This window comes from Gastrolobium bilobum, unplaced genomic scaffold (genome assembly GCF_033153095.1).
Source record: "Gastrolobium bilobum isolate Gb01-03AN ecotype WA unplaced genomic scaffold, APGP_CSIRO_Gbil_v1 utg5446, whole genome shotgun sequence".
Taxonomy (NCBI): Eukaryota; Viridiplantae; Streptophyta; class Magnoliopsida; order Fabales; family Fabaceae; genus Gastrolobium; species Gastrolobium bilobum.
This window is the reverse complement of record NW_026896865.1, coordinates 33,965-61,068: the sequence shown is the minus strand read 5'-3', so window position 1 is coordinate 61,068 and position 27,104 is coordinate 33,965. Positions and strand designations below refer to the sequence as shown.

Sequence of the window (27,104 nt, the reverse complement as noted above, 5' to 3'; positions counted from 1 at the left end):
GGCCCACACAGAGTGTTTTTTGGGGTAAAGGTCCACATGTTGAACACTTTGACAACTTGCAATTTGTAGTCCGGACTCTGGCCTGTTGTGGTCACACATGTTTTATCTTACTAGCCTGCTTTGCCCCATATCTTGTAATTGTTAGTTAAAACTTTGAAGCCCACAACCATGTACTTGCCCCAATTGAGTAGCTTTCTAGACACTAACTTACTTTGCGGTTTATCATGGTTCCATAATGACTGATTTATGCATTAATTGATGGTACGTTACATTAAAGCTTTTTCATGCTTTATTTTCAGGAAATTACTGGTAGAGATTTCAATTAAACATGTCGTATATGTTCCTTCTCTTTGTCACTTTCAAGGTAAATCAAGACATGCTCATCTGATATCTTTTTCTAATAGTTATTTCTATTGACATTAACATTACAATTAATCTGCAATTGTTTTTATATGATCATTTTTCCTTTATTCCTTAAATAGTAATCTAACTAATCATTTATCTCATTTTTTTAAAATATATATATATATATGTAGATTATCAAGAAGAAGCTCACAAAGATACAGGAAGCAATGGGGTTTCAAACATCACATAGCACTAAAAAGATAGCATTGCCTATATTCAAAGCAAATGAGGACTCAAGCGATGCTCATGAGCACTCTTTAATTCAAAGGGCACTGAACTTGACTGATCAGACTCTAACCAATACCAAGTTCATTACCTCTGGCTATGATTCATGGATGGTAAGCACCACCCCAGTAAGCACATATAGACTATATTTTAATTTTTAAATAAGTGTTTTCTTAGGAAATGAACAAAAATTTCACATGCCATCCCATTAGTCCCAAAAAAAAAAAAATAGAAATGTTTCTTGTGCAGTTTTTTCTCGTCCCCTCTCGTAACATCTTTTGTACCACTTGTTTTATTAGAGATTGTGGACAAGAAATGCTAATTTCATCTGTAAAAATAAAAGTAGTAATTTTTTTTTAAAAAAAAAATATGGAAATAAAGAACCATTAAAATATATATATATATATATATATATATATATATATATATATATATATATATATGGAAATAAAGAACCATACAACAATTCATACTTCATAGAACATTAAAGGTTGATAATGAGGTGCATGCCTAGCTTGGATTTGCATATAATCAGTAACGAGTCATGCTCATACTATGTGACATTTTATTTGCATGATCAGGTAAGGCATCCTTCCGCATTGCACTCGTTCAATAGATTGATGGAAGAAGCCATTGGAAAGAGGATTGTCCTTTTTTTAGACTACGATGGCACCTTATCACCAATTGTAAATGATCCTGATCGTGCTTTCATGTCTGATGAGGTAAATAAATTAATCAGTTCATCCCACTCACTATAAACTACCCAAAAATATATGCTCTTATATATATACACCTGTACTACAAATGTGCATGTTTATAAATTTCATCCTTTTTTTTTTAGTAATTGTTGTATATAACTTTTATTGAAGTGAATGTCCTGTTTAATATTGTAAATGGCAGATGCGTGCAGCAGTATGTGAAGTTGCTACTTATTTTCCAACGGCAATAATTAGTGGAAGAAGCAGAGATAAGGTGAGTTGGGACCTGAGTTAGAGTTATAAAGTTTTTTTATTTTTTATTTTTAAATTTTTTATTTTTTTTTCCTTACCATTTGAAATAGGTTAAAGATTTCGTGAAGTTAAATAATTTATATTATGCTGGGAGCCATGGCATGGACATAATGGCACCATCAATGCCCGATGGATCTTCTGATTGTGACACTGCCCTTAAAACAAATGTGAGTAAGTCAGTGCTTGAATTTTTTTTAGAATGTGATTTGTTTAGGAAACAGTTATATCTAAAGGAGTTAAAGACATCGAGTGCGTATAACTATTGAATTGTAAGTGGTTTTATGTAAAAAAATAAAAAAACATCTTATAATTTAACACATAATTTGTGCAGTTTTTCTTTTTGAGTAAACATCACGGATGTGAATTTTTATAGTATATAAACTATAAAATGTATGTGAATTATTAAAACAACAAATTTCTTGTAATTGCAAGAGACTAATGTCAAATACATATGAATTGGGATAAACATAAAATTGGAATTGAAAAATAATTGTTTTTTTTTAATTGTGATTATCAAAATAATAAATTGTTCAATAATGCTAATTAATTTTAAAAACATAATTAAAATAAAAAATTTAAAAATTTAAAAAAAAAATAACTGAGATAATTTCCCCCCCAAAATAATCCATCAAATAACACCAGGTGAATTGAAAAATATACATTCACCGCACATACGCACGATTTTAAATCAATCCTATGTATTTTCTTATATTAAATGTCAAAATTTTTAAATCACTTAGATTGGTTTGGTGGTGTGAGATTTAAATAAGTTATACTAGGTTATATGCGTTGAATTTCTATTTGTATCCAAAAAAAAATGTCAAACTCTCTTGCTTGAATTATTAATGTAAATCTTTTTTATTTTTAGGGCAATGAAGTTCCCTTTCAACCTGCGAAGAAGTTTTTGCCTGCAGTTCGAGAGGTCAGTAAATTACACATGACCATTTTCTGGTATTGTGTATTAGTGTTTTTATTTTTTTTATTCCTTGAACCAATTGATTGTATACAGTATCTGGTAAAAATTTATTCGGAAACTGTTAAACCATGTATTGTCATTACCAATTAATTTAAACTTTTGTGGAAGTTAGTTAATGAATGATATAATATTAAACACTTTTGGATCATATGATCTACTGTTCATATTTTTATTACTCATATTTTGTAAATAAAAGTAAAGTCAATGTGATGATGTGTCTTTCCTTAATAACTTAAAACTCCAAATCCAGTACAGTAATCTACATAAAAAACCTAATTATTTGTTAAAGTATACAATGATACAATCAAATGCCTAATAAATTCAAATTCTTTCCTTCCATCATCACTTTCATGCATAATGTTGAGATTTTCAAGTGTTACGAGTCCCACATTGGTTGGTAATGGACTAAATGAAGTTCATATAAGTGAGAGGACCATGAACCCAAAGCCTTAAGATTTTGGGTTGTGACATGGTGTCAGATCCACTTGCTACAGTTGATGTAGCCTTAGCCCATTGGTGGTGATTTTCCGCCATGGGCTTCCCTTGTACCCGCCTAACAGTGGTATCAGAGTCAGGTTAGGCTCGAGCTAACCAGGTATTTCACTAGAAGGCAGATACTACTCGTAGTTGAGGGGTGCATACCAATGATGGGTTCACACTTGAGGGGGAGATTGTTGGAATATTCAAATGTGATGTGTAACGCCCGGCCGCTTCAAGGATCAATAACCGTCTCCACAAACTAACACGAGACACTTTTCAGCGTGCTTTGTCCTCACTTGCACACCTCTAAGTTAAGCACACTTAACTATGGAGTTCTTAAGTTATGGGCTGTTAAAAAGTAGATGCATCTTGTTAGTATAGGTAGTACCAATTAATTCTTATGAGTTATCTCCAAATGTGTACAGTCTCATACCTGCACAGTCTCTGTAATCCATCTCTTTCCGGTATTGATTTGATTAATTCATGTACCCCTCAGCTGCAAGCCTGGCAAGAGCCGCTCTCTTTGTCTGTGCCTCATCTCTTTTGCATTGGCAATCACTCCCTGGCAGCCTTTGGGATTTTACATGATAAATCCTATATTAGTTGGTAATGGGCTAAGTAAAGTACATATAAGTGGGACTCGGAGGACATATCAACCCAATATCTTAAGGTTTTGAGTTGAGACATGGTGTCGGAACTACTTGCATAATTGATGCAGCCTTAGCCCATTAATAATTGTCTCCCGCCATGGCTCCCCTTAGACGCGATGCGTAATGTTATTACTTACTCTCTGTCCGGTATACAACAAATTGAATGAACATATTTATTGTAAGAAAATTCACTTAATTTGCCATAAAATTATTCACTTCGATTTATAGTAAATGTTATGCAAATTAGAGTGGTCAACATTTCAAAATTTCAATGTTACAAGGAAACTGAGTTTTTTACTTGTCTGTTCAAATAGATATTAAGAAGATTAGAGAATGGAGTAAAGGAGATAGAAGGTGCAAAGGTAGAGGACAACAGATTCTGCATCTCTGTACATTTCCGGCATGTTCAAGAAAAGGTAGCTTTTAATTTCAAATGTTTTTTTATCATTCTCTCTTACATTTCTTTTTTCCTCATTGATTGACAATATTAAGCAAGCAATGTTTATTCTCCTATTTATTTTTTTAAATAGCTCTGTATTTAAAGGTAATGATGTTCAATTGCAGGATTATGGCATTCTGGAAGAGAAAGTGAAGTCTGTGCTTGAAAATAATCCACAATTTTGCTTAACTGAGGGTAAAAAGGTATCCCAGATCATATGTACTTTTAATTCTACCTGTTTGTGACAGAATCAATCCTATTTGTTTGGTCTTCTGTGAAGAACAAAAAAACTGAATACTGTTTATTCGTAGGTTATGGAAATAAGGCCATCTATAGAATGGAACAAAGGTAATGCAGTAGAGTATTTTCTTGACACACTAGGATTAAGCAGTTCCAGCAATATCCTTCCTGTGTATATTGGCGATGATAGAACTGATGAAGATGCTTTTAAGGTATAGGCTTACCCTAGTTCTCTCTCTTCTTTCCTGCAACATGTTTAACTTCTACCGAGTATCATTAGATGCATTACAACAGAGTAGCTAAACTAAATTTATGTTTTCTCTCTTTCTTAATTGGTAATACCTTCTCTCTTAGTTGATAATTTTTTATGCCGAGTTATTAACTTTTAATTTGAGAGACAGGGGAACAGGAGAGTTGAATCTGTGTCTTGCTTGCTTTAAAATGATAAGCCATCATGGATGATTTGTATGCATGCATACAACATATATTAGGTTTATTGGTTTGTCAATAAAAGTAATTTTAGGGGGACATTAAGAGCTTGGATCTTTGAGTATGACTGAGTTTAATGAGTATGGCAATAAGGTGGTGTTTGGTTGGGAACTTTTTAGGGAATATCTATCTTTCTCAAGTATGGCTTTTAGAAACACCATGTTTGTTTCAACGTTTTTCACCAAAAACCCATCTATCCAATTTGTTTGGATTTATGAAAAACATAGATATCCGCACTGTTTAGAAACCCAATTTGAAGGTGGGATTTTTCGGAAAACCGGTTATCTGGCTTTTAATGCACTGTTGATTTCATAAAGTTACCTAATTTTCTCAGTAAAGTTTTTTCCCACCAAACAACTTTTTTTTACATTTTTCTACCTATCTCACTTTATCTATCTTTCCAATCATTTCTCTATCTATCTCATTTCCCTACTATTCTAAAAAAATTTCCTCAACCAAACGCACCCTAAAGAAAATATCTCTAGCAGAATATTTCCATCACTTTGCTTTGAAGGGAATATGTATATACATACACACACATACTGAGTTGATAGTTATATGGCTTTTGTCAAATCTCTGCAGGTCATACAGAGAGGAGGGCAAGGTTATCCAATTATAGTGACTTCAATTCAAAGAGAAACAAATGCTTTGTACTCTTTGCGTGACCCATCGGAAGTACTAATCTTCTTGTCCAAGCTGGCAAAATGGAGGAAAACCTCATCATGAAGCAGGGCTTTACTAAGGTTATAGGTCATGAGAGTTTTGCAGTGCACATAGTTTACTTCCCACAATGGATTTGGAGAAGTGGGATAGTTTTCAATTTCCTTAAGTAGTTGGGTTTGTAAGATAACATTGTATATTTCCAGCTTGTAAATAGCTTCCAGAAAGAATAATTTCTCATCTAGAGTTATCTTCTGACAACACTAAGTAACATTGCAAAGGCCGTTACAACAGAAGCTTACATGAAGACATTTATAACATCGGACAAGGAACAGGATTCTACAGGACATAATAAAAACCTTAAAAGGAGTAAACTCCAAATAGTAATTTTCTAACTAAGAAAGGCGCCCTGAGACACTGGGGGTGGTAAATTGAAGTAAATACATACATACTTTCTTCTCGGCTGCTGGAATCCCTCTTCATGCCATCATAAAATGGCATCTATAGAGTATTCTAACTATTACTCTGTTTTCTGTGTACAAAAGGGTCAATGATCCAAGCTTCAACATAGTAGGGGAGGCACAAACAAAAAATGGAAATTAATTTTCACTCAGAATATAAGCAGGAAATCAGCATCTCTGTTTATTGACAGGTAGTCAGTCTTGTAGAACCCTGTTGAATGCAACAAATAATCATAAATAATCACACAAGATTCTAAGATGGTAAGATATAATCGTCTATATTTTAGTTGATGATATGCAATAAATCTGTCATAATCCACATTCTCATGAACCTAACCAATAATTGCTGGCCATAACCTATGAACACATGGTATATTATTTTGTTCATTGCTGGCAAAAACCTAACCAAGGAAACAGCTGACATCAATGAACTTCTAGAAAATAGATTTTCTGTTGGCTCTAAAATTAATTTCATTTTATCTCCCATTCATCCAAGCGGTGTTAGAAGTACTATACTGGGAGAAAAAAAAGGAAATAAAATAAAGCATTACCCAATGTGGAGAAGATTATGCAGAATCTCTTCTAAAATTTGCCAGCTCATTAAAATCAGCATGTGAGCCTTCACCTCGATGTGATTCTTCATTTGTACCTGACAAGTGGTCCAAGAGAACCAAGCTCAAGCCACTTATTATAATCATGACCTATCTTTCTTTCTTTTTTTTTCTTCCTCCTATCATATGAATACACCATAAAAGTTGATAGAAAAAGGGTAGTGACAAATCTCACTAGAACTAATAACCATTTACCTGGCTTCTCAACTTGGTCGCAAAACTGGTGACTTCTATCACCATGATTAAAATCCCAATTCTCTTCCCTTTGACCATGATTATCATTCCTTTCATATATGTGACTTCTCTGATTTCTTCTAGCACGCTGTCTCCTGTAATACCTCTGCAGGAATTTAAATATTAAAACCATTTTATGCTCTATGAAATATTTTCCGACCAAAACCTCACAATCAACATTTCCCCCTCGTTAAACAGAATCAAACCACAGAAAGGCATGTGATAAGACCTTCATGTGGCAGTGATCGAGCTAGCAAAAATCACAACAAATAGCACATTCATATCTGAAAGGGTGGTATAGATATTAACCTGGTAGTAAGCTATTGGGTTTGGAATGTAAGCCCCAGTGCCATCACAAGATCTAGGAAGAAAAAAGGCAACACTTTGATCAATAGGCACATGCAAACCAGAAACACTTTCCACTGGCGTAATTGGATCAAGGGGAGGATCATGATCCATAACTAGGTGAGGATCATGATCCATAACTAGGGGAGGATCATGAGCCATACGTTCATTCTGACAAAACCGTCCATATTGCAGATTCAGCCAATAGCTTAGAAAATCACCATCCAAAATATCAGAGCTTTGTTTTACAAAAGACTCTGAAGTTGCATCATAAATGACATGGCTAACATGGAATTTCTCAGTAGAATCCGATATGACACTGGACTCACGTGTATGAAGATTACCTAGCTCTGCACCCATGTCCACACAATTGTTGGCTGTAGAAGTAGAACCAGTCTCAGTAGGAACATTGTAGATTGGGAACATGGTAGGAAATGAAAATGGTGTTCCAAATGCATATGGTAATAAACTTTGGTTATCAACAGAGTAACTTTCAGAGCTAGTCTGCCAAGATGAATTACCAGAACTGGAACCACCATTATCAGCCATTTGTTTTTCATCATCTAAATGAGCTACCACCACATTGTAATTAACTGGTTCAGTAACTTCTTCCTCATTTAATGTCATTCCCACACTTGGAAACCATTGCAATGCAGAAAATGGAACTAAATCCTGAGAGTAAGGCATAGTGTGGCCCCAAAAGGACTCAAAAGAAGGAACACTTACAGGAAGCACACCAAATGAGTTTGCATGTCCGTCTCCTGAAGCTAAAACATGTGGTGGTGGTGGTTGAAAAGATACATTACTTGAATTCACATTCACTGGTGCTTGCAGATTTCCATTGAAATTGGAACTCCCGTTTGTTTCTGTAATATTCAGAAAATCTTGCTCTTCCTGATGCTTCTGCATTGCCTCACCAACAAAATGGCCATTTTCGTTATTGTTACCTAAGCCAACTGCATCTTCACTTCTCCAATCATATGAAATCTGCCCAAAAGATTGTTGATTTTCAGATGAAACTCTGACATTGTGGTTGTCTAAAACTTCAGATATTGAACTTGATCTTGTGCTATTATCAGTCATTGAAGAAGCAGAATGTTGAGCTGGAACCTCACTATTAGCAAAGTGATGCATGGCATGAACTTCATTTGATGAATATTTAGGACTTTTTCCTTTATCAGTACGTGCATTCTTCATGGAACTTGTTTGCTCTATATCAGAGGTCATGGTACCAGTGAATATGCCACTAGTGTTTGAGCTCCAAGTTTGAGAAACAGAAGATGCATCAGAGGTTCCAAACATATGTGTTGATTCTTTCAAATGGTTAGCAGGCTTTTGGTGAATATCATGAGACCCATGAGAAGCTTGAGCCTGCTCAACCTCAGATTCATGACATGTTGAATTTTCAACATTACTATTTCTTAAATAAAGATCATGAATGCGTATATCAATCCAGTAACCATTACCGTGTCTATCCCATGTGTTCTTGAAAAACAAATCAAATTCAGCTATTAGATTCTCTTCTGGGAAATTCAGCATTCTCATTACCCGCTGAGCACCAAAAGAAATTGCACTCCTTATCCTAAAGAAGTTACCTGAAGAGTAGATTTATAACCAGACATTCAGACAAAGAACTTATTTAGATAGAAGAAGAAATACAAGTAAAAGGGAAAATAAGCTATCCTCTTGAACAATTACACTCGAATAAAACGTGGGGGGAAAAAAAAAGCTCATCAGTGCAATAAAGCTCCTTAAAAGTAATCCAATTGGCTTGCCTGTATTAGCTCTAGACATATATATGATTCTTGAAATCAGATTTAATCACAGGATTTGAAGGGCATCTGAAATCAGCAGTAGTTTGGATTCATTGTAATTTTGTGCATCATAATCTAAAATTATGGGTAGTAATAATTCTTTATCAAAATTTCCATTTATGGGAGAAAATATATTCATCAGTCAAAATACACCATTTAAGAGGAAAAATAAACAATAAGGCATGGCTATTAAGAATATATTGCAGACACAAAACACCATGCAGCTTCTGTATCTAGGGAACAAATAAATATGCTTTACTTTTGTAATAGAAACATCATCTTTAGGAAAAATAATTGTTTTAGCTTGGGTTTAAAGTCAAATACCCTTACTAATGCTACGCCCCAAGTTATTGTTCGCACGCAAAGGATCTATAATATTGAAGTATTTGGAAACAAAAGGCTGCTCTTCATTTTCTTGGCAGCTTGGCTGAACTCCATAATAGGACTGGCAAGCAGTAAGAAACGCTTCATTCAGCAGCAACTCTTGGCGATCCTTTCGTGGAGGCTCAGCTGTCATGATTATGAATTCAGGAAAATGGGAGAGAGAAAAAAATGTTATCAACCACAATGAAGAGAACATGTTCTTCGAGACAGAGATATGTTGAACACAAGAAATTTGTTTTTCACATACCTCTCATATTAGGAAGTGAACTTATGGGCACTGGTCCCCATAAGCTAACGCAGTATTCATTCCAGTCAAATTTACTATAGAACTCCAGGAATCGATAAAGTACCTAAAGATATACCAGAAATAGGATCACAATAACATAAATTTTCCTTTATTCCTTCTTCATAAGCCACAGTAATATATAGACCAAAACAAACAAGTTTGTCACCTCAAGTGGTCCAGCAAATGTACTACTGTAAACATGAAATATGTACAAGACTAAAATTTCCAGTGCATAGGTTGAAATAAGTCCATGCTGAGAACCCAGTATGCGGCTTTCATGGAAACACCAAGCTTTTATCAATATAATACTGCGTTTGAATAAGTGATTCTGACTTATCCAACTGTCAACCTGGAACAGAAAACTATTTGTTAGATTTGTCTATTAAAGAAAAAATATGAATGACAGTCAGAACTTGAGTCAAAATGAATCACCTCCTCAAGAAAACATAGTGTACATAAAGCACCAAGCTGATTAAAAGATATGTCAACTACAATATTTTCCACTAAGCACTTTATGATCTTCACCTGCCATTGAACAAGAATAAGTAACGCGTGATATAGGTAAGGATGTGGACAAAACTATCAAGCAGCATTTAAACAGGATGGTAGAAATAAATGGTTTTTTCAATTACCTTTATATAATTAACAACACATTTATCCCAAAATAGTTAGGATAACATTGAAATGTATAAAACATCATAAAAAAAAAAAAAATACACTAGGATTTGGTATCCATGCAAGCATTTAATGATAAGAAACACATAAATTTTGCATCAATTTTAGAAACCACTAACAACATTCAGAACACTCAAAAAGTTACAGTGTCAAACCTAGAAAATGGAAATCACACAACTTCCCTTCTTAAGTTTGTCAGAGCATTGTATACACTATTGTCAAATATGAAAATGCATTGGAGAACCGTGAAACACATACCTCTGCCGGGATATACTGAACCTCTTTCACAAGAAATTCAGCATCCTCATTCTTCTCTTCTCTTTCTAAAATATGCACTATCTCTTGGACCAAACTGTCTGTCAAAATTTGATTGTCACCGAATGCTGTTAGATCAATATCCCCATCAGGTAAATAAGTCTTCAGTGGTACGGACCCAACTACAAATAGCTGCGTTACCAAAGGAAGCACATCATATATACTTGCATTAATAAACGGTATAAAGCTTCATTTTTGTAGGTTAATTTTCTTCTACTTCCCAGAAGGCTAGGCACATGATAATCTACATTTACCTCTCACTTGAGAAGTTGGAAAAGTTATATGAAGAGGGACTATGACATATAAGTCTAGAAACCAATGATTGAAACTAAAAAAAAACATTTATTAAGAGAATCCTCTAGTAAAATATTCTAAAATCATTCAAGACCTCATTCCCCAACCTAATTTCATATACAGGCCAAATACAAGGTAAGCTACAAGCTTCCAAAACGGTAATGATTCAGTAACAGTAATTCACCCCCTTTAGGAAATTGTACTAAGTGCCTAATAGATAGATTTTTGGGTGCTAACAGCATCCACCAAAGTCTACTTGATTGCTGTGTTATAATCTGATGAAACGTTGACATAAACTTTTGCATTTAAGCTTACTCAAATATTTCCAGAAATTACTTTGTGCTTCTGAACAAGCCACGTGTGGAAAGGTGCAAAAATAATTTCCAAACTGCTTGACGGATAGGATATGTAAAATTAATGGGCAAACCCGGTTGTGTATAGGCTCTCTCTTCTTGCAAGGATAGAGGTCAAAGTCAATTGTATGCAATTTTACTCTTAGATAAATATAAAGAGGATGTAATTGCTGCAGCTACAAGACTGGCCTTAGAATATATAAGATTAAAACAAATTGAATATATAAAGTCAAAATTCAATTAGAGAGGCCTAAGATTTCTGGTTTGGTCATGTCTTGACCCAAAACTTTAAGGCATTAGGTTAATAAATTTTCTCACTTGTGGACTTCACTTAACCCATTAAGTAACAACCAATGTGGTATTCAATTACACTTGAATATCCCGATAAACTCTCTTCAAGTGTGAAATCCCATATTGATATACTCCCGATAAACTTAGCAAAAATTAAATTCAAAAAATCCGTGTCATGTCTTATGCCAACTCGTGAACCCAAAATTGACCTGCGTTAATTTTCTTACAAGTTATTTCTATCATGTCGTGTCGTAAATAAGTTATTTCTATCTTATCATATTGTGTCGTGTTGATCTGCATAATAAGACACAATTTGGGGTTGACAGGTTATTCGTGTCGTATTGTGTATTGTTAATTGCACAATAAGCGACACATTATGAGTTTGAGGATTATTCAAAGGTTTTAGCGTGATCAATTTCTTGCCATGTTCATGTTGAGTATATTTGTGTTCATGTTGAATTCGTGTCGTGTCGTATCCACCCGGATTGTCATCCCTACTTTTAGTGTTTTAAAGAGATGCTTTTCATTTACTTGCAGCAATTATTTATCATCATCAAAAAAAGGAGAATTTGTTGGGTCCTACACCTTATCTAATTTTGATGATAACAAACAAGTGATACACTGCTCAAGAAATAAGATAGATTTAAAAAGAAATTAAAAAAGAAGAAAAAATATGATTTCACAAGATTATTCATGTTCATGTTTTTAATGTCGAATATGAATGTTCTGACACAAATTGATATTGCAAGCTATTCCCTCCTACATATAGGCTTATGAAAAAATTTGAACACCTACTCAACTCCTACCACTATTAAATTATGTTTTTTTTTAACAATGTTTGAGTTTTTTTGTTTAAGGTTACTGCAGGATTTAATATGTGATTTGTTTGAAGAATTCAAATATTGGAAGAATAAGGATTGAATGAGGATATCATAAATTTAATGAAAGGGAGATTTTGATTCCTCTCCTCTGGATTGACTTGAAATCAGTTTTAATTTTCTATTGTAAGTAACCAAATCTGCTTTTAATTAGAAAAATCCTTTTTAACCAAATTTGTTTTTTATTTAGAAAAATATTTTTTAACCAAATCCTTTTTGTTAAGAAAATTATTTTTCAAATTTTTTTAATTTAGATAAGATAAAATTAGAAAAAGAAAGAATTTTAACCAAAAAAACACAATAGCTTTTGTATTGATATAAAAGGAAAAAACTAGGAATCAAAGGCAAGAAAATATTTTTTTAACCAAATCATTTTTATTAAGAAAAATATTTTTCATTTTTTTTTTAATTCAGATAAGATAAAATTATAAAAAAAATGAATTCTACTTTAATAAAAAAAAAAAAACAATAGTTTTGGTATTAATATAAAGGGGCAAAAATTGGGAATAAAGTTTAACTACTGTCAGACTGAGCCCATGGCAAGAAATTACCACACCAAAGTAAGCATAATTGTAGCAAATGGGTCTAATACTATATCTCAATCCAAAACCTTTAAGGCATTGGATTTATGAGTCCTCCTATAGCTCATTCACAACTAATGCAAAATTTCATTACACTTAAATATTCTAACAATTTCAATCCACAATTATCTTATTTCATAATGGACTTTCACTAGGAAGGAAGTATGCCCCAAAATATAAAAACCAACTAATTAACTAGTACTATAGCTGCACGAACATAATAAAGAACCATAAATTATTTGATAACAACAATAACGAACCATATATGGGAATTTATATAAAAGAATAATAATAAATGTAACATTCAAACTGAAACAATTAATTAACAAGGAAATATTCGATGGAGAGTTTTGACACCTTGCAAGGGATACACTTCATTATCAGGCGTTGTAAGTAAGATAAAATAGCACTTCGACGTTGATCTGATGTTGGGTTGGGCTGAATATATGTAAGTAGCTCTGCAGCTCTAGCTTCTGCTCGTGACCATCTATCTTGGTCAAGCACCTTAGAAACGAAGGTTCCTTTATTAGACAAGAGACCATTTGGAATAAAACCACTAAGCATGGCTCACCCACCCTCCACCACAAAATCACGCCCCTCCACAGAATCTGCTTATGAACAAAGAAATTAAGTGAGAGAATTAGCAAGATTTGTCTCAAAATAAAGGAGTTCAAGAAGCTATACAAATATATAAGTACGTAATATTTAATTTCTTGGAAAAGATTTCTTGAATTAATGAAGAATACACATCTTGATCTGATATTTATATCAGATACTGTACATTGAAAAGAGAAAGATAAAAAGGCGGGAAATAAACAAACTCAACTAACTAACTATATTAACAGACAAGAACTAAAAAAATAAAAAATAAAATAAAACAGTTGAATTCAGTGCCGCATTCTAAGCAAACATACACGGAATCATCGAAAGCAAAGTGATACAAAATCCTAAACAAAGAAATGGAAAAGGAAATTAAACACGCACATGACACGTACACAAGAGTGGTTGAAGAGGAGAATGAAGGTGGTGTGAATAACTCGATCAGAAATTAAGACGTAGGAAGTATTAGAAGAATTATATTGAGATGCTCAATGAAGTTAACAAAACTTGCATGCTGAGTGAGGCTAAGATTTTATAGGCCCTATGATGTAAGACACTAAAGTGTGGTTTTTCATATAGATTCTCAAGTGAGGAACACAAAAATGGGAAAATTCCAAAATGGTGTGTATATATATAAAACACTATCACCATTCACCACAGAGATGTTAGAGACATGAGTTCAATGAGTTGGTTGTGTTTTTTCCTCCCCTCCATATTTTGGCCGGAGTGTGTTTGGTGAGGCTTAAGCAATAATAATTAAATAAATACCGAATCTTGTGTTCTTTATTATTTTTTGTTTTTTTTCCTGTTAATATAGAAATAATTTTCTAATTTGGCATGAAACTTTTTTAATTTGGATTATTTTCTTTATTTATAAAATTTTCAATTTAATATACAATCTTATATTTGACTTTCTTTACAAATTTTTAAAAATTTAATTATATTACTATGAAAAAAAGATTCCTTCAAAATGGAAAAGGAAATTTGAAGAAAAAAAATTAAGACTAAATAAGAAAACTTTAACTCTCTAATTTTTTTCTTAGAATTTCCTTTTTCATTTTTAAGATTATTTATTTTACTACAAAAAGAACATTTTCTTATATAGTCTCTAATTTTATTTTCAAAAAGTATGTAATTAAAATTAAAATTTATCATTTTCAATATATTGAAAACTTTAGTTTATATTTTCTAAAAAAGTAAAATTATATATATATATATTATTTCAAGTAAAATTTCTTTAATTTCAAAATATAATAGTAAGTATACTAAGTATTGATAATTTTTTAATTGATATAAAATATACGTTAAAATAGAAAAAAAATATAAAAGTATAAAATAAAATCGTATAATTAATTAAATATAATATAAAAAATATATTTTAAAATATTTAAATTCATATAAAAATATATAATTAATTTAAAAATATTGAATTAAAGTTGAAAACAAAGAAAATTAAGAATACATGTGTCTTTTTTGAAAAATAATATAAAATCTAATTACTCTTAAAAAATTAGTCTGATTTAATATATAAATTACTCTAATTTAATATATAATAGTGAATTTTGTTTTGGGTTTATTCTGTCACGCGTTTATATAATTACGTGCTTCTCTAAAGCGTTTATTGAAGGCAAATATAAAGTAGATTTTTTATTTTTATTTTTGGACACGAGGAAGGACTAAAACACATACTACCTATTAACCAAAAAAAACACATACTACCTAACACAACTACCCAAACTCTTATCACTATACCAGTGGCGGAGCCAAGATTTCATTTTAGCTGGGGCCAAAAAATTTGACACATCAAATTATCAAAATATTTATCGTAATTACACAAATCTATTAGAAAAAAAATTTACCATGAATTCTAGCATACTTACCTAAAAAGCCATCGAGATGCTGCAAAATTTCATAATTTATCAAAAGAGAGTGTATAAAGTCATAAAGACGATTCAAATATTTAAGGAAACATGAAAGACCAAAACACTCAAAGGCACTCCACTCTAACAAGCATATCTTCACAAAGTAAAATCAATCACAGGGAAAACTAGAAAAATTTCAGAATAAAAAAGCACCAATTTAAGAGCAAATACCATTAGGGTTTCTAATTTTGAGAGAACAGCAAACAAATACGAAGACACGGGTTTCCAACTCCACTCAGAGTGTATTAGGCTATTAGTTTAGAGAGAGAGCAGAGATGGGGCCAAATTTTAACTTTAGATGGGGCCAAATTTTAACTTTAGAATATATAATAATAATTTTTTAAAATAATCAGCAGGGGCCCAGGCCCCATCTAGCAACAATGTGGCTACGCCACTGCACTAGACTAACCCTAGTCGCTTATATAGAGTAGATTATTCTCAAATAAAGTTGCAAATTTTGAACAAACAAGTGCAGAGACCTTCACTATATATCTTATATTGTGAGCTTCTAAATAAACGAATGCTCCATACTACATAGTCATACACCATAAAATTCTTTGACAATCCTGCACCATCTTTAAGGTGAGCACTGCCATACTCCATATTATTTCCCGTTAGAAGCTGTAAGGGTTTTTATTTTATTTTATTTTATTGGACAGAAACTATAAGGGCTGGAATGGGCTAAATTAAGTCGCACAATTCACAGGCCCAACCTAAGTATGAGCATAAGGTCCAATGCGTATGGCCCATTTGCAGTAATTTGGAAGCCTTGTATGATTAGGCTCGCCTTAGTTCAACGTTATCAAACTGAGTCAAATTTAATTGAACTCGGCTCGGGCTGAAAGCCTGAAAGTAAAGGTGATTCCGAGTTTTATTGGATAATATTTTACATATTATCTAATATGTATCATTATATGGATTATGTGTTCTGTTTTTAGTGAAATAAGTACTTTCAGAATGTATAAAAAATTAGTTATTTATTTTCAAAAACTAATATACTTGCTTTACGCTTATATATTAAATTTAAGTATTCTGTATTGAAAGTGATTTCATATTTTATTCTATTATCTCTTGAAGAATTACAAATGTAATTCTTAACTTCTCTTCTTTTAAATTTTAATTAAATTTTTTCTAAATTGATTGTGAATATTTTTTAATTTTTTATATATTTTAATCTATATTTTTTATTTTTTACGTCAATTATATATATATATATATTTATATATATATCTTATAATTTTAAATATTTTTTATATTTTTCCTTTTAACAATACTTTTTAAATTGTTAATTAATATTTATTTGAGCTTGCCTATAGATTTATAGACTGGCCTGTCATTTTCTTTTAATTTACTGAACTGTATAGGACAATTTTAATGATATAGTGATGTTTATATCTACATTTAAAAATCCATCCTTAGTTTATACCTAATTATTGATAAGTTTATTATTAATTATCAATATTTATCTTATATTTAATAGACGAACAATGTATTTTTTTTAACAATTTACAATAAGAGTTGATATATCAAGAAAGGGATAGGATATTGTGACAACCAAATAAAGTTACAATCAATATTACTACCGATCAATGCTACCGTTGGATTGGTTATTTTGATCCGACGGCTCAGATTTGATCCTTATATAGCGTCTCTCTTCCCTTCTCTCTCTTCCCTTCTCTCTACCACCGCCTGAGTTTTGCGCCTCTCTTTCTACGGCCGGACAGTTTCAATACTCTTGCGAAACCCACAGTTTGGATTTTCCATATTATCATACCTATTTTCCTACTCTGCCTCTCCTGTCCCAATTACAACTTCTGATCAGAAAACTACCAGATCACAAAAACAAATCGCACTCTACAACAAATACATTTTTAGCTGCATATTAATCCAATTTTCTTCCTGATCTAAATGATCCAAAAGCCATTATAATGCTTTATATCGCAGTACTGATTCCTGAATGAAGGCCCTAACCATTGATGATCTTTTTTCTGCTTCCTAAGATGCTGCTAGTATTGCCCATTTGCAATGTTCATAAAATCTCTATAAATTGCGACACACAAAAATTGAATTAAAAACTGAATGGGGGAGAGAGAGGCGCAAAACTGTCCGACCGTAGAAACAGAGGCGCAAAACTCAGAGATTAACGGCGGCGGCGGTAGAGAGAAGGGAAGATAGAGAAGGGAATAGAAAAGCTATATAAAGATCAAATCTGAGCTGTCGGATCAAAATAACCAATCCAACGATAGAATTGATTGGTAATAATATTAGTTGTAACTTTATTTTGTTGTCACGATATCTTATCCCATCAAAAAAAATATATGTTGATAATCAATAACTAATTCAATCTTAACTTCAGTGTAACCCAAGTATAGAGTTTCAAGTGTAAATATAATATTATTATTTATAAACTGAGTCCAAATACACTGACGACGCATGACTTATATGCATTCTTAACATCTTAACACATATATATATTTAAAATAAATACATATTTCTTTTACTTTATATATGGAATATAGATCATATATAAAATTTTATTGAAAATAATAAAGTAAGACAGGCTAGTATAATTTAAAAAAAAAAAAAGAGAGTATAAATCAATGTAATTATCCGAAATTTTGGGATGTGTGTGTGTCCATACTTTATATCTCTTTATTTTATTTTTTTGCAAATATGATTAAAGTCAATTGTCAGTAGATGCTGCCATGTTGGTGACTTTCAAGATGGTTGGATGATGTAGTATTGTAGCTCAGCACAATTAAACCTTCTTAATCGCGTGTTTAGTAATTCACTATTTATTTGATGGATAGTTTAACAATCTAATTGATAGAATTGATACTCATCCAATTGTCATGGCCATGGGTTTCCACCATGAAATTCGCTGCAAAAGTTAAAAGAATGACGCAGTCGTTGCTCGTTTTTTCATGTGAAATTTGATGTCCACAAATTGCTATAGATTGATAACTATACATTTAATATTTTTTATATTATAATAAATAAATGAAAAAATAAATAAATATATTTTTTCATACACATAAAAATATATAGAAGTTTATATTTTTTTCTTTCTTTTTCTTCTCATATAACCCCAAATAAATTCTATATATTTTTATATATATATGAGTAAAAAATAAATTTATTTCTTATAACACGAGAAACATTAAATTCAATAATTATTACACGAAGAGAAAGGCAAGTAATATTTTTTACATACTTATTATTATTATTATTATTGTTAAAGGAATGGTTATAATTTATTAAAAATTAATAATTAATTAATAAGTGTGACCTGATAAATTATAATTGTCAGCTTAGCAGAAATCAACCGTTAATATTTAGTTGTAAGAGATTTATATGCGAAAAGAAATTGTAAATATAACCTCCTATTATTATTATTATTATTATTATTATTATTATTATTATTATGTAAATCACATTAATAAAAAATAAATTTAATTTATGTAATAAGATTTAAATAAAATTTATTAAGCTAGAAAAAAATATTACTAAGTTTATCTTAGATACAAGTTAGTCCATAAAAATCTTCTTTTTGTTCATTCGGTCATCGATCGTCAGACTGCAAAGCAAATATGCATCAAAATATGTTAACGTTTTAGGTAGTTCTAAAGTTAAATACCACACATATAAATTAAATTTGTTAAAACCAAACAAATGTCCCCTTGTTTTTTTTTTGTTTTTTTTTAAGCTTCTGCGTGATGATGCATTTAATTAACCAAAAAGAATCGAAGTGCATGTGTATACTTTATTTTTATTTATTTTTTAATAAAGAAGGGCCAGATCCTAGAACAGAACAAAACTAAGAAACTACAGCTAAAGAGAACCTGTTGGACATATCCTGTTGTAGAAGATCCGCAAGTTGTGGTGGAGGGCTATAGAAAACATTAAAGTTGCTAAGTCTGTCATGAGGATGAGAAGCAAGTCAGTGAGCATAGCTATTATTTTCTCTTTTTATATGAGAACACTTCACAATCCAGACCTCTGAAAGCCATTTTTGAATGTAGAACACAACCTGAGAATTTCTGGAGTCATCATGACTACCATGAATCACCTAGAGAGCATTCACTATATCACATTCTAATTCAATTCTTCTAACACCGGTACCTCAAGTCATCTCCAACCCTTTAAGGATTCCCCAAAGTTCTACATTTAGGGGATTACAAAAACCAATGTGAAAACTGAAGCCACCTAGAAAAATTTCATTATGATCCCTCATGAGACCATCGCAACTAGCATGCTTTCTAATGGCAGAAGATGCACCATCAGTGTTGATTTTTAACCAACCTGGACTAGGCAGAGACCACTCGCTAGGATAAAGAATATTAGGGGAGTGTCCAAGAATGCTCTTATACTTGTTCCTAGCTGAAAACATGAGAGATATAAAATCAGATATAACATGCTTACCTTTATGTGACCTTCGAAAGTTATCATCATGGATGTGTTGATTGCGCCATGTCCACAAGTACCAGCACGTAGGGAAAAAAATGTCACGCCAGTCTAAATGATCATGCTTGTTCCAAAGATTACTCATATTTCCTTTAAGCCAATCCTGAATATTCAAATTAGAAAAATCTCCAGGCACCTGGTTATCAAACCATTCTTTCCAAATGCTTTGAGCATGAATGCAATCTCGAAGAACATGAAGAAATGTCTCCTCACTATTGGGGCAGCTAATACACGAGTTTGGACCTCCGTTCCGTTTGCAAGTTCTACCTCTCACCGGTAGTTTATTTAGAAAAGCTAACCACACCATGGTTTTTATTCTGTCTGGCCCTTTCCAAGTCCATATATTTCTGCAAAGGACGTTGTTATGGGGATGAGAAAATTTCATCAGATTTCTATAAGCCACCTTAGCCAATGAAGTAGCAGTGTGGTTATTCAACCAGACCAATCTGTCATCAATATTTTCTGCTAACTTAATGGGATAGCCCGCAACACTAAAAATTATGTCATCATTTACGAACTCTTGAATATGAGAAATATCCCAAGCCCCTTGAGGATCCGCTTGAGCAATAGTTTTATACAAATCAAAATCTGGAATAAGAGCTTAACCTAAAGAACAAAGGTTCATCTCCAGTCCTAGCCAATTAACAAGCCAAAATATGATGTTATTACCATCACCAATTTTCAGCGAAGACCCGAAAGGTAACGATTCCAGCACTTACTAAGATCACGCCATAATTTAGAATCATAAGACTTAGAAATAACACCCCTTCTTAAATCTTAACCTCTACCATATTTAGCTTTCAAGACCCTAATCCAGAGTTCACCTTGGTCATTAAGAATTCTCCGTGCCATTTTGTGAAGATAAGCTTCATTTTGGGCTCTAAGGTTAATGATTTCTATACCACCCAAATACTTAGGCTTGTACATAGTGTCCCAAGAAATCAAATGAGCATTGTTGTTACCCAAATAAAAAAATAACTCTTACAATATGAGAAATATTAATCTTATTATTCAAAACCCAAGTGCGAATGTTAAAAAGTCTCTACAAAGATATCAAACTTGTTTGACCTAATTATATTATGTTTTGATCATGCGAAGAAATTACTGCCATATATATATATATATGATTTTTTTTTCTGCAGTGAATATAAATAAGTTATTTGCATTAAGTCCAAAACGATATTATTTTGGGCTAAAATTAAGATGTTTTTTGCAATTTTAATTTATTTCAGAGTTAGAATAATCTTTATCATTATAACTTTTTGATCTTTTAACCTCAAAATAATATCATTTTGAAAATAAATATAAATAACTTATCTATTATAGAAATATTTTTCTTGACATATAAAAGCTAGGTGCCCACATGTACATCGTGATTAGTTAAAAGATAGATGTTATTAATTAATGAGGAAGATTTGAGAAGTTGAATGGCATGTAGTGTATCTAGTGTCGACTGCCGACTATGGAAGCTCATGTTCAACCAATCATGTTCTCGCGGGGTGACCCTTTTTCGGGATTTGTCCACTAAATTAAAGTTGGTCCAGATGTAATATTTATTTGCTTATTTAATTGCAAAATTAAATCTGGTTTCACTCTAAGCCTATTGTTCCAAATTCCAATGCTGCTTTTTTTTTCTCCCTTGACAGTTGACATCGTATTAGGTTAGGTGGTAGGGTCGGTACTTTAATATACTTATTGACACTCTCTTTACTTTTTAGTCTTTATGATATTTTTCAAATTTATCCTTATTTAAAACTTAAAAATTATCAACTATTTTATTATTTATATTTACTCATCAAATATTTTTTTTTCTAAAATCATTCTTTATCTGCTTCCAGAGCTCCCTTTACATGCTTCACTTTAAATCTACTAGCAAGTTCAGTAAGTTATTAAGTATACGTAATTAGCGGGAAAAAGTACAAACAATAACGGGAAATAAAGTTATTTTTTGCAAACGATAAACAATATTATTTTAAGGTTTGGAGAAAAAGTACATCACATTTTCAAAATTTTATTTATCTCTTTATAAAAAAATTCTCAAAATATCCTATATTTTATTTTTACATTTTTTACACCATAAAATAACGATTATCATATGAAAAAAAAAACACTAGGCCCGTTTAACATAATCTATTTACTTAGTGTGAACTAGATAAAAACAATGGGATAAATTGAAGTATCAATATATTAAAACTGATCGAGACACCTTGCATATATCAAAAAGAAAACAATTTTTTATGACTTTAAAAATAATGATATATGTATAAAAATGTTAAAGAGGATAATTACGGATAACATAATCATTTGCCAAAATCTGTAACTAATATGCATTGAAGTTTTTTTCATCAAATAATATACCGTAAGTTATTTTATAATTTCATGTTCAACCATCTTAAAATAAGAACATGAACAAGTTTTAATATACATGCGTCCCGTTCTCTGTTTTAATATACATACGTCCGTCAACTGTTGTTGTCGTTCAACCACCACCACCGTTGGAGTCCTTCTACATAGAAGTTTATAATGAGTAAATATCTTTTTAGGTCTTTGACAAAAAATACGGTTTCTATTTTAGTCCCTTACAAAAATAATTAGTTTCGGATCCTAACAAATTCAAAGTGGACTCATTTAATTAAAATTGTGGTCCTCACAAATTCAAAAAAGACTCATATTAGTCCCCTAAAAGGACTAAAATAGATCCATTTTGAATTTGTTAGGGACCTCGAGACTAATTATTTTTTGTAAGGATCTAAAGTGGAGACCGTGTTTTTTGTTAGGGACCCAAAAAGATATTTACTCTAATTCAATTAAGAAATATGACTCTATATCTTAATCTTTAAGAGTCCTAAATATTAATAGATTCAGCTTCATTTTATATAAGAGAAATATTATTCTCCTTTTACATAAGATTACTTCTCTCCTATTCTCTCACTTCGATTTCCGCACCTCACCTTTTTCTTTTTTTTTTCTTTTTTCTTGTAATGGTGGGACCCACCTATTTTATCTCTACAACATAAGATACTAGGTATCTTATGTTAAAGGAGAATAATAAAACCCTTTATATAATTGTAAGTTATATTCTCAATTTTTATTATTACTTTTTTTTATATGTAATTGTCTGGCAAGTTACAAGGAAAGTCAATGGCGGGGAGTAAAACCAATCGGTTAAATTACTCCAACCGTAACAAGTGAGTCTGACACTATATCTCAACCCAAAATCTTAAGACATTGGATTCATGAGTCTATCCACTTAACAGTGGGGTCATCTAGACCACTGCTCTGATACCATAAAATATAACACCTTCCATAATTAATTTATAGAGTATGTTACATTTGCAATATAAAAAAAAATTTAAAAAATTAAAAGTAATATAAGAAATAGTTAAAAAAAATTCATAATAAGTCATGGTTATATAACAACTGCACCCACAAAGATTACATATATACGATACAAAAAACTATAGCTAAAATCAGTGGCTCACATTAGGGGTGTTTGCAGTCTGGATTAGATCAGTTTTGGAAGCAAAATCATCCGATCCAATCCCTTCAGTTTGATCATATAATCATCCATTCAGTTTGGATTTTTTTTCAAATCCGATCCAATCCGATCCAATTTTTTTCGGTTTGGATTGGATTTTTCAGTTTTTTGAAAATCCTAAAATTTATTTCATGATTATTGTGCAAATAACATCTTTTGTATATATTGTCTTTGTAAATTATTATTTTTTGAAATACAAAAATATTAGTAAACTATAATATAGTTTTTTTTTTGGACAATGAGATATGAAGCTCTACAAAGATAAAATTTTGTTGATGAGATGTGATTAGATTTTTTCTTGGGTTTAGTTAATGGGTTAATGGGTCTTGGGTTTAGAAATTATTAGGTTATGATTAAGGAAAGACCCAAGTAGGTAGAAGGAAATTAATATATTGGATCGATTTGGATTGGATCGGTTTTCATCAACTCATCCAAAAACCGATCCAATTCAATTAAAATTTGCGAGTTTTTTTTGGTTTTCGATTTTTTGATTTTCGGTTTTTCGGTTTTCGGTTTTTCGGTTCGGTTACCGCGGTTTGAATCGGTTTTGATCGGTTGATGAACACCCCTAGCTCACATGCCTAAAGTAATCAGCACTACATATAATGAGGGATTTTCATACTCCTACATTAATATTTACACTCAAAAGGATAATAGGAGCAGAAATTCTCCAAAAGTCGTCTACATCTACATATCTAAGCAAACATATAGAGGTGTAGATGTGTCTCAGTGTGATCCTCATAGATCAAAGTTAGCATCTTCAAACTTGCTCCACACAAATAGAATCAATCCATGTGTACTAATCTAGAAATGTTAGACAAAAAAAAAAAATACACAGGCGAGAAATATTCCCAGTAACTTTAAGAGTTTTCGAGCTATAACATTTCCAACCACATTTATGCGAAAAATAACTTCTCATATGTTTAAAATATTTTATTAGCATAGGGAATATATCATTTAATTTTCCTGACTTGATTAAGAAAAACTTAAACTATGTCCAACTTTTAAGGAATCTGAATATGAGAGACATATACTTGGTCGAGCTCATAACGAGAGTAGGGCGTCCCCTACTATATAGTCTACTATACTCACTCTAAGAGAGTTAGCGTCACATTATAAATTTGTAAGTTAAAATTATCTTTGTTAATATTTTCTTTTCCTTAGATATTTTCCCCATATATATATATATTATCTCAAGCTGCTTGAGATAATTTTATCTTCGACTACTAAATCATAACCGTACAAATATGGGTCAATGGTGATAAAGGAAGAGAGAGAAAAATAAAATCATAACCATTCAAAGGTGAATCAATTAATATAAAAAATAAATAAATAAAACGACGTAGTTTTGAGGTGACCGGAGATAAATTTATCTCAAGCTGCTTGAAAAATATTTGTTCCATATATATATATATATATATATATATATAGGAGTAGGATCATTTGGCACTGGTGTCAAATTTAAAGTTTGACACTTCAATTAAAAGTCGTTAGATCAAAAAATATCAATGGTGTCAATGTACAAATCAGAGTCATTGATATTTTTTGATCTAACGGCTCTCAAATGAGGTGTCAAACTTAAAATTTGACACCGATATCAAATAATTTTATCCTATATATATATATATATATATATATATATATATATATATTTATTTATTTATTTATTTCAAGTCTGTCTCATGTTACAGTTTATCAATATTTTATTGTTTCTTCTTTCTTATAAAATCTCATTAACATTCATGGGTTAGATTTGTAAATCTGACGTATTAAAATAATATTACATAAGATATACTAACTAATAATTATATTCATTATTATATATGAAACTTAAAAGAATATTTATTTATTATTTTAATAGTAAAATTATTTAATTGCTTAAATAATCTATTTTCACAATATTATATGAAACTTTATGTTTTTTTGCATATGTATTATTTTTTATTTATTTATTTATTATTATTATATATGTTTATTTATTTATATTCTCTTATTTCATTTCATTTTTTTTTCTTTTAAAAGTAGAAATTACTAAGAATGAATATCATATATGTAGGATTAATTTTATGAATAATTATTATTTATTTTATACGTATTCCTTCATCTAATTTTTTTCTAAATACTTTCGAGTCTCGACGTTACAAATTCTATCAATAATTTTGTCCCTTGTTAGAGAAAGTAGTTAGTTCTATTAAATCAGCTAACGAGATCAGGGGAGAAAAAATGGGAGTGGATTTTTTCACGTGCTAATTAACATGATCACGTTATGTGGGAAAGTCATAATTATACATAGGTGAGTTAATGGTGATAAAGAAAGGGAGAGAAAAAATATAAGGATAGAAAGTTATACAATCATTATCATTACCGTTAATTTAATTATTGATAGTTAAGATCCTCTCACATGACATGATCATGTTAAATTAAACATGAGATGATTTCTTTTCCGGAAAAAATACTAAGATTTACTTGTCTTGAAGAGCCTCACGTGCATATCTTAAGAGACTTTTATTAGGAAAATAACGTTAACCCGTTAATTTTTTTATTTTTTTTACGTGATATTCCGTAAATGTAGCATAACTGTTTTGACTTAAGAAAAAAAGGATTTTTTTTTTTCACACGTTCCCTAAAAGTCTTTATTAAGAAATAAAAATTATAGCAATTAATCCTCAAAAATTTGTAGAATTTATTAAATTTTACAGTTCTTATTTAAAATATTTTTATTTTTTGCATATTAAAAGAATACACTTATTAAATTCTTTTTATCAAAAATATATTAATAAAGAGATTATACAGTTAGCTAACTTACTGTATAACAGAAGCACTGGTCGATGAAATCTTCTTCTGCTACAGTAACTCTGCAGTCGTTTCGAGCCCACAGCCAATTCTTTTTTCCAATTTAATGAGAATGATTGTTCTCCATAACCCAGATGGATCCAAGAGGATATGCTACTTTAACCCCATAATTTTTTTAATATATTTTTAGCTTTTTTATTTAATAATTTTTTTTGAATAATTTATATTTACTGTCCATTTCATAAGTTTCATATAAAATTCATCTGATATAAAAATTAGATTAATATTTTTTTATATTGTAGGAGATAATTTTATTTTCTACACACATATAAAAATATGTAGAGCCTATATAAAGCCAAGAGAGAAAAAAACATGAATAGTATATTTTTATATTTATATATAGGGGAAGGATATTGTGACAACCAAGTTGTGTTACTACCAAGTGACTACCAATCAATCTCACCGTTAGATCGATTATGTTGATCCAACGATTATATTTATTTTCATCTTTGTATGGTCATGATTCCCCATATTTAAAGTGAAAGCATTAAATATGAAAAATCATAACCATACAAAGGTGAAAATAAATATAAAATATTAAATTTGGAAAATCATGACCAAACAAAGATGAAAATAAATATAACCGTTGGATCAATATAATCGATCTAACGGTAAGATTGATCGGTAGTAA

General features: G+C 31.1%; 2 protein-coding genes across 2 annotated transcripts; one reads left to right on the top strand and one right to left on the bottom strand.

The window, feature by feature from the left end:
- The first annotated feature begins 328 nt into the window (after positions 1 to 328).
- LOC133302502 (probable trehalose-phosphate phosphatase C) lies at positions 329 to 5,640 on the top strand. The gene is made up of 10 exons (XM_061502296.1): positions 329 to 364; positions 537 to 743; positions 1,212 to 1,352; positions 1,531 to 1,602; positions 1,691 to 1,807; positions 2,509 to 2,562; positions 4,061 to 4,162; positions 4,311 to 4,388; positions 4,497 to 4,637; positions 5,497 to 5,640. Exons 1-10 carry the CDS (start codon positions 329 to 331, stop codon positions 5,638 to 5,640), a joined length of 1,092 nt encoding a protein of 363 aa, XP_061358280.1.
- Positions 5,641 to 5,860: 220 nt separating this feature from the next.
- On the bottom strand, positions 5,861 to 16,221 carry LOC133302483 (uncharacterized). The gene is made up of 11 exons (XM_061502261.1): positions 16,098 to 16,221; positions 15,577 to 15,595; positions 10,643 to 10,886; positions 10,142 to 10,234; positions 9,876 to 10,058; positions 9,671 to 9,773; positions 9,364 to 9,549; positions 7,190 to 8,820; positions 6,842 to 6,986; positions 6,587 to 6,684; positions 5,861 to 6,246 (listed from the first exon to the last, which is right to left on the bottom strand). Exons 1-10 carry the CDS (start codon positions 16,219 to 16,221, stop codon positions 6,602 to 6,604), a joined length of 2,811 nt encoding a protein of 936 aa, XP_061358245.1. The 3' UTR covers positions 5,861 to 6,246; positions 6,587 to 6,601.
- Positions 16,222 to 27,104: the final 10,883 nt, after the last annotated feature.

Bases quoted from the DNA above. Each gene is read 5' to 3' on its own strand.
- LOC133302502 (XM_061502296.1), top strand. From the start codon at position 329: ATGTCGTATATGTTCCTTCTCTTTGTCACTTTCAAG. The intron at 1,808-2,508 runs GTGAGTAAGTCA...TTTTATTTTTAG, and splicing joins ACACTGCCCTTAAAACAAAT to GGCAATGAAGTTCCCTTTCA. The intron at 4,163-4,310 runs GTAGCTTTTAAT...GTTCAATTGCAG, and splicing joins TCCGGCATGTTCAAGAAAAG to GATTATGGCATTCTGGAAGA.
- LOC133302483 (XM_061502261.1), bottom strand. From the start codon at position 16,221: ATGGAGTATGGCAGTGCTCACCTTAAAGATGGTGCAGGATTGTCAAAG. The intron at 9,774-9,875 runs GTGACAAACTTG...GTATATCTTTAG, and splicing joins CATTTGCTGGACCACTTGAG to GTACTTTATCGATTCCTGGA. The intron at 8,821-9,363 runs GTATTTGACTTT...TCTACTCTTCAG, and splicing joins GGGGCGTAGCATTAGTAAGG to GTAACTTCTTTAGGATAAGG.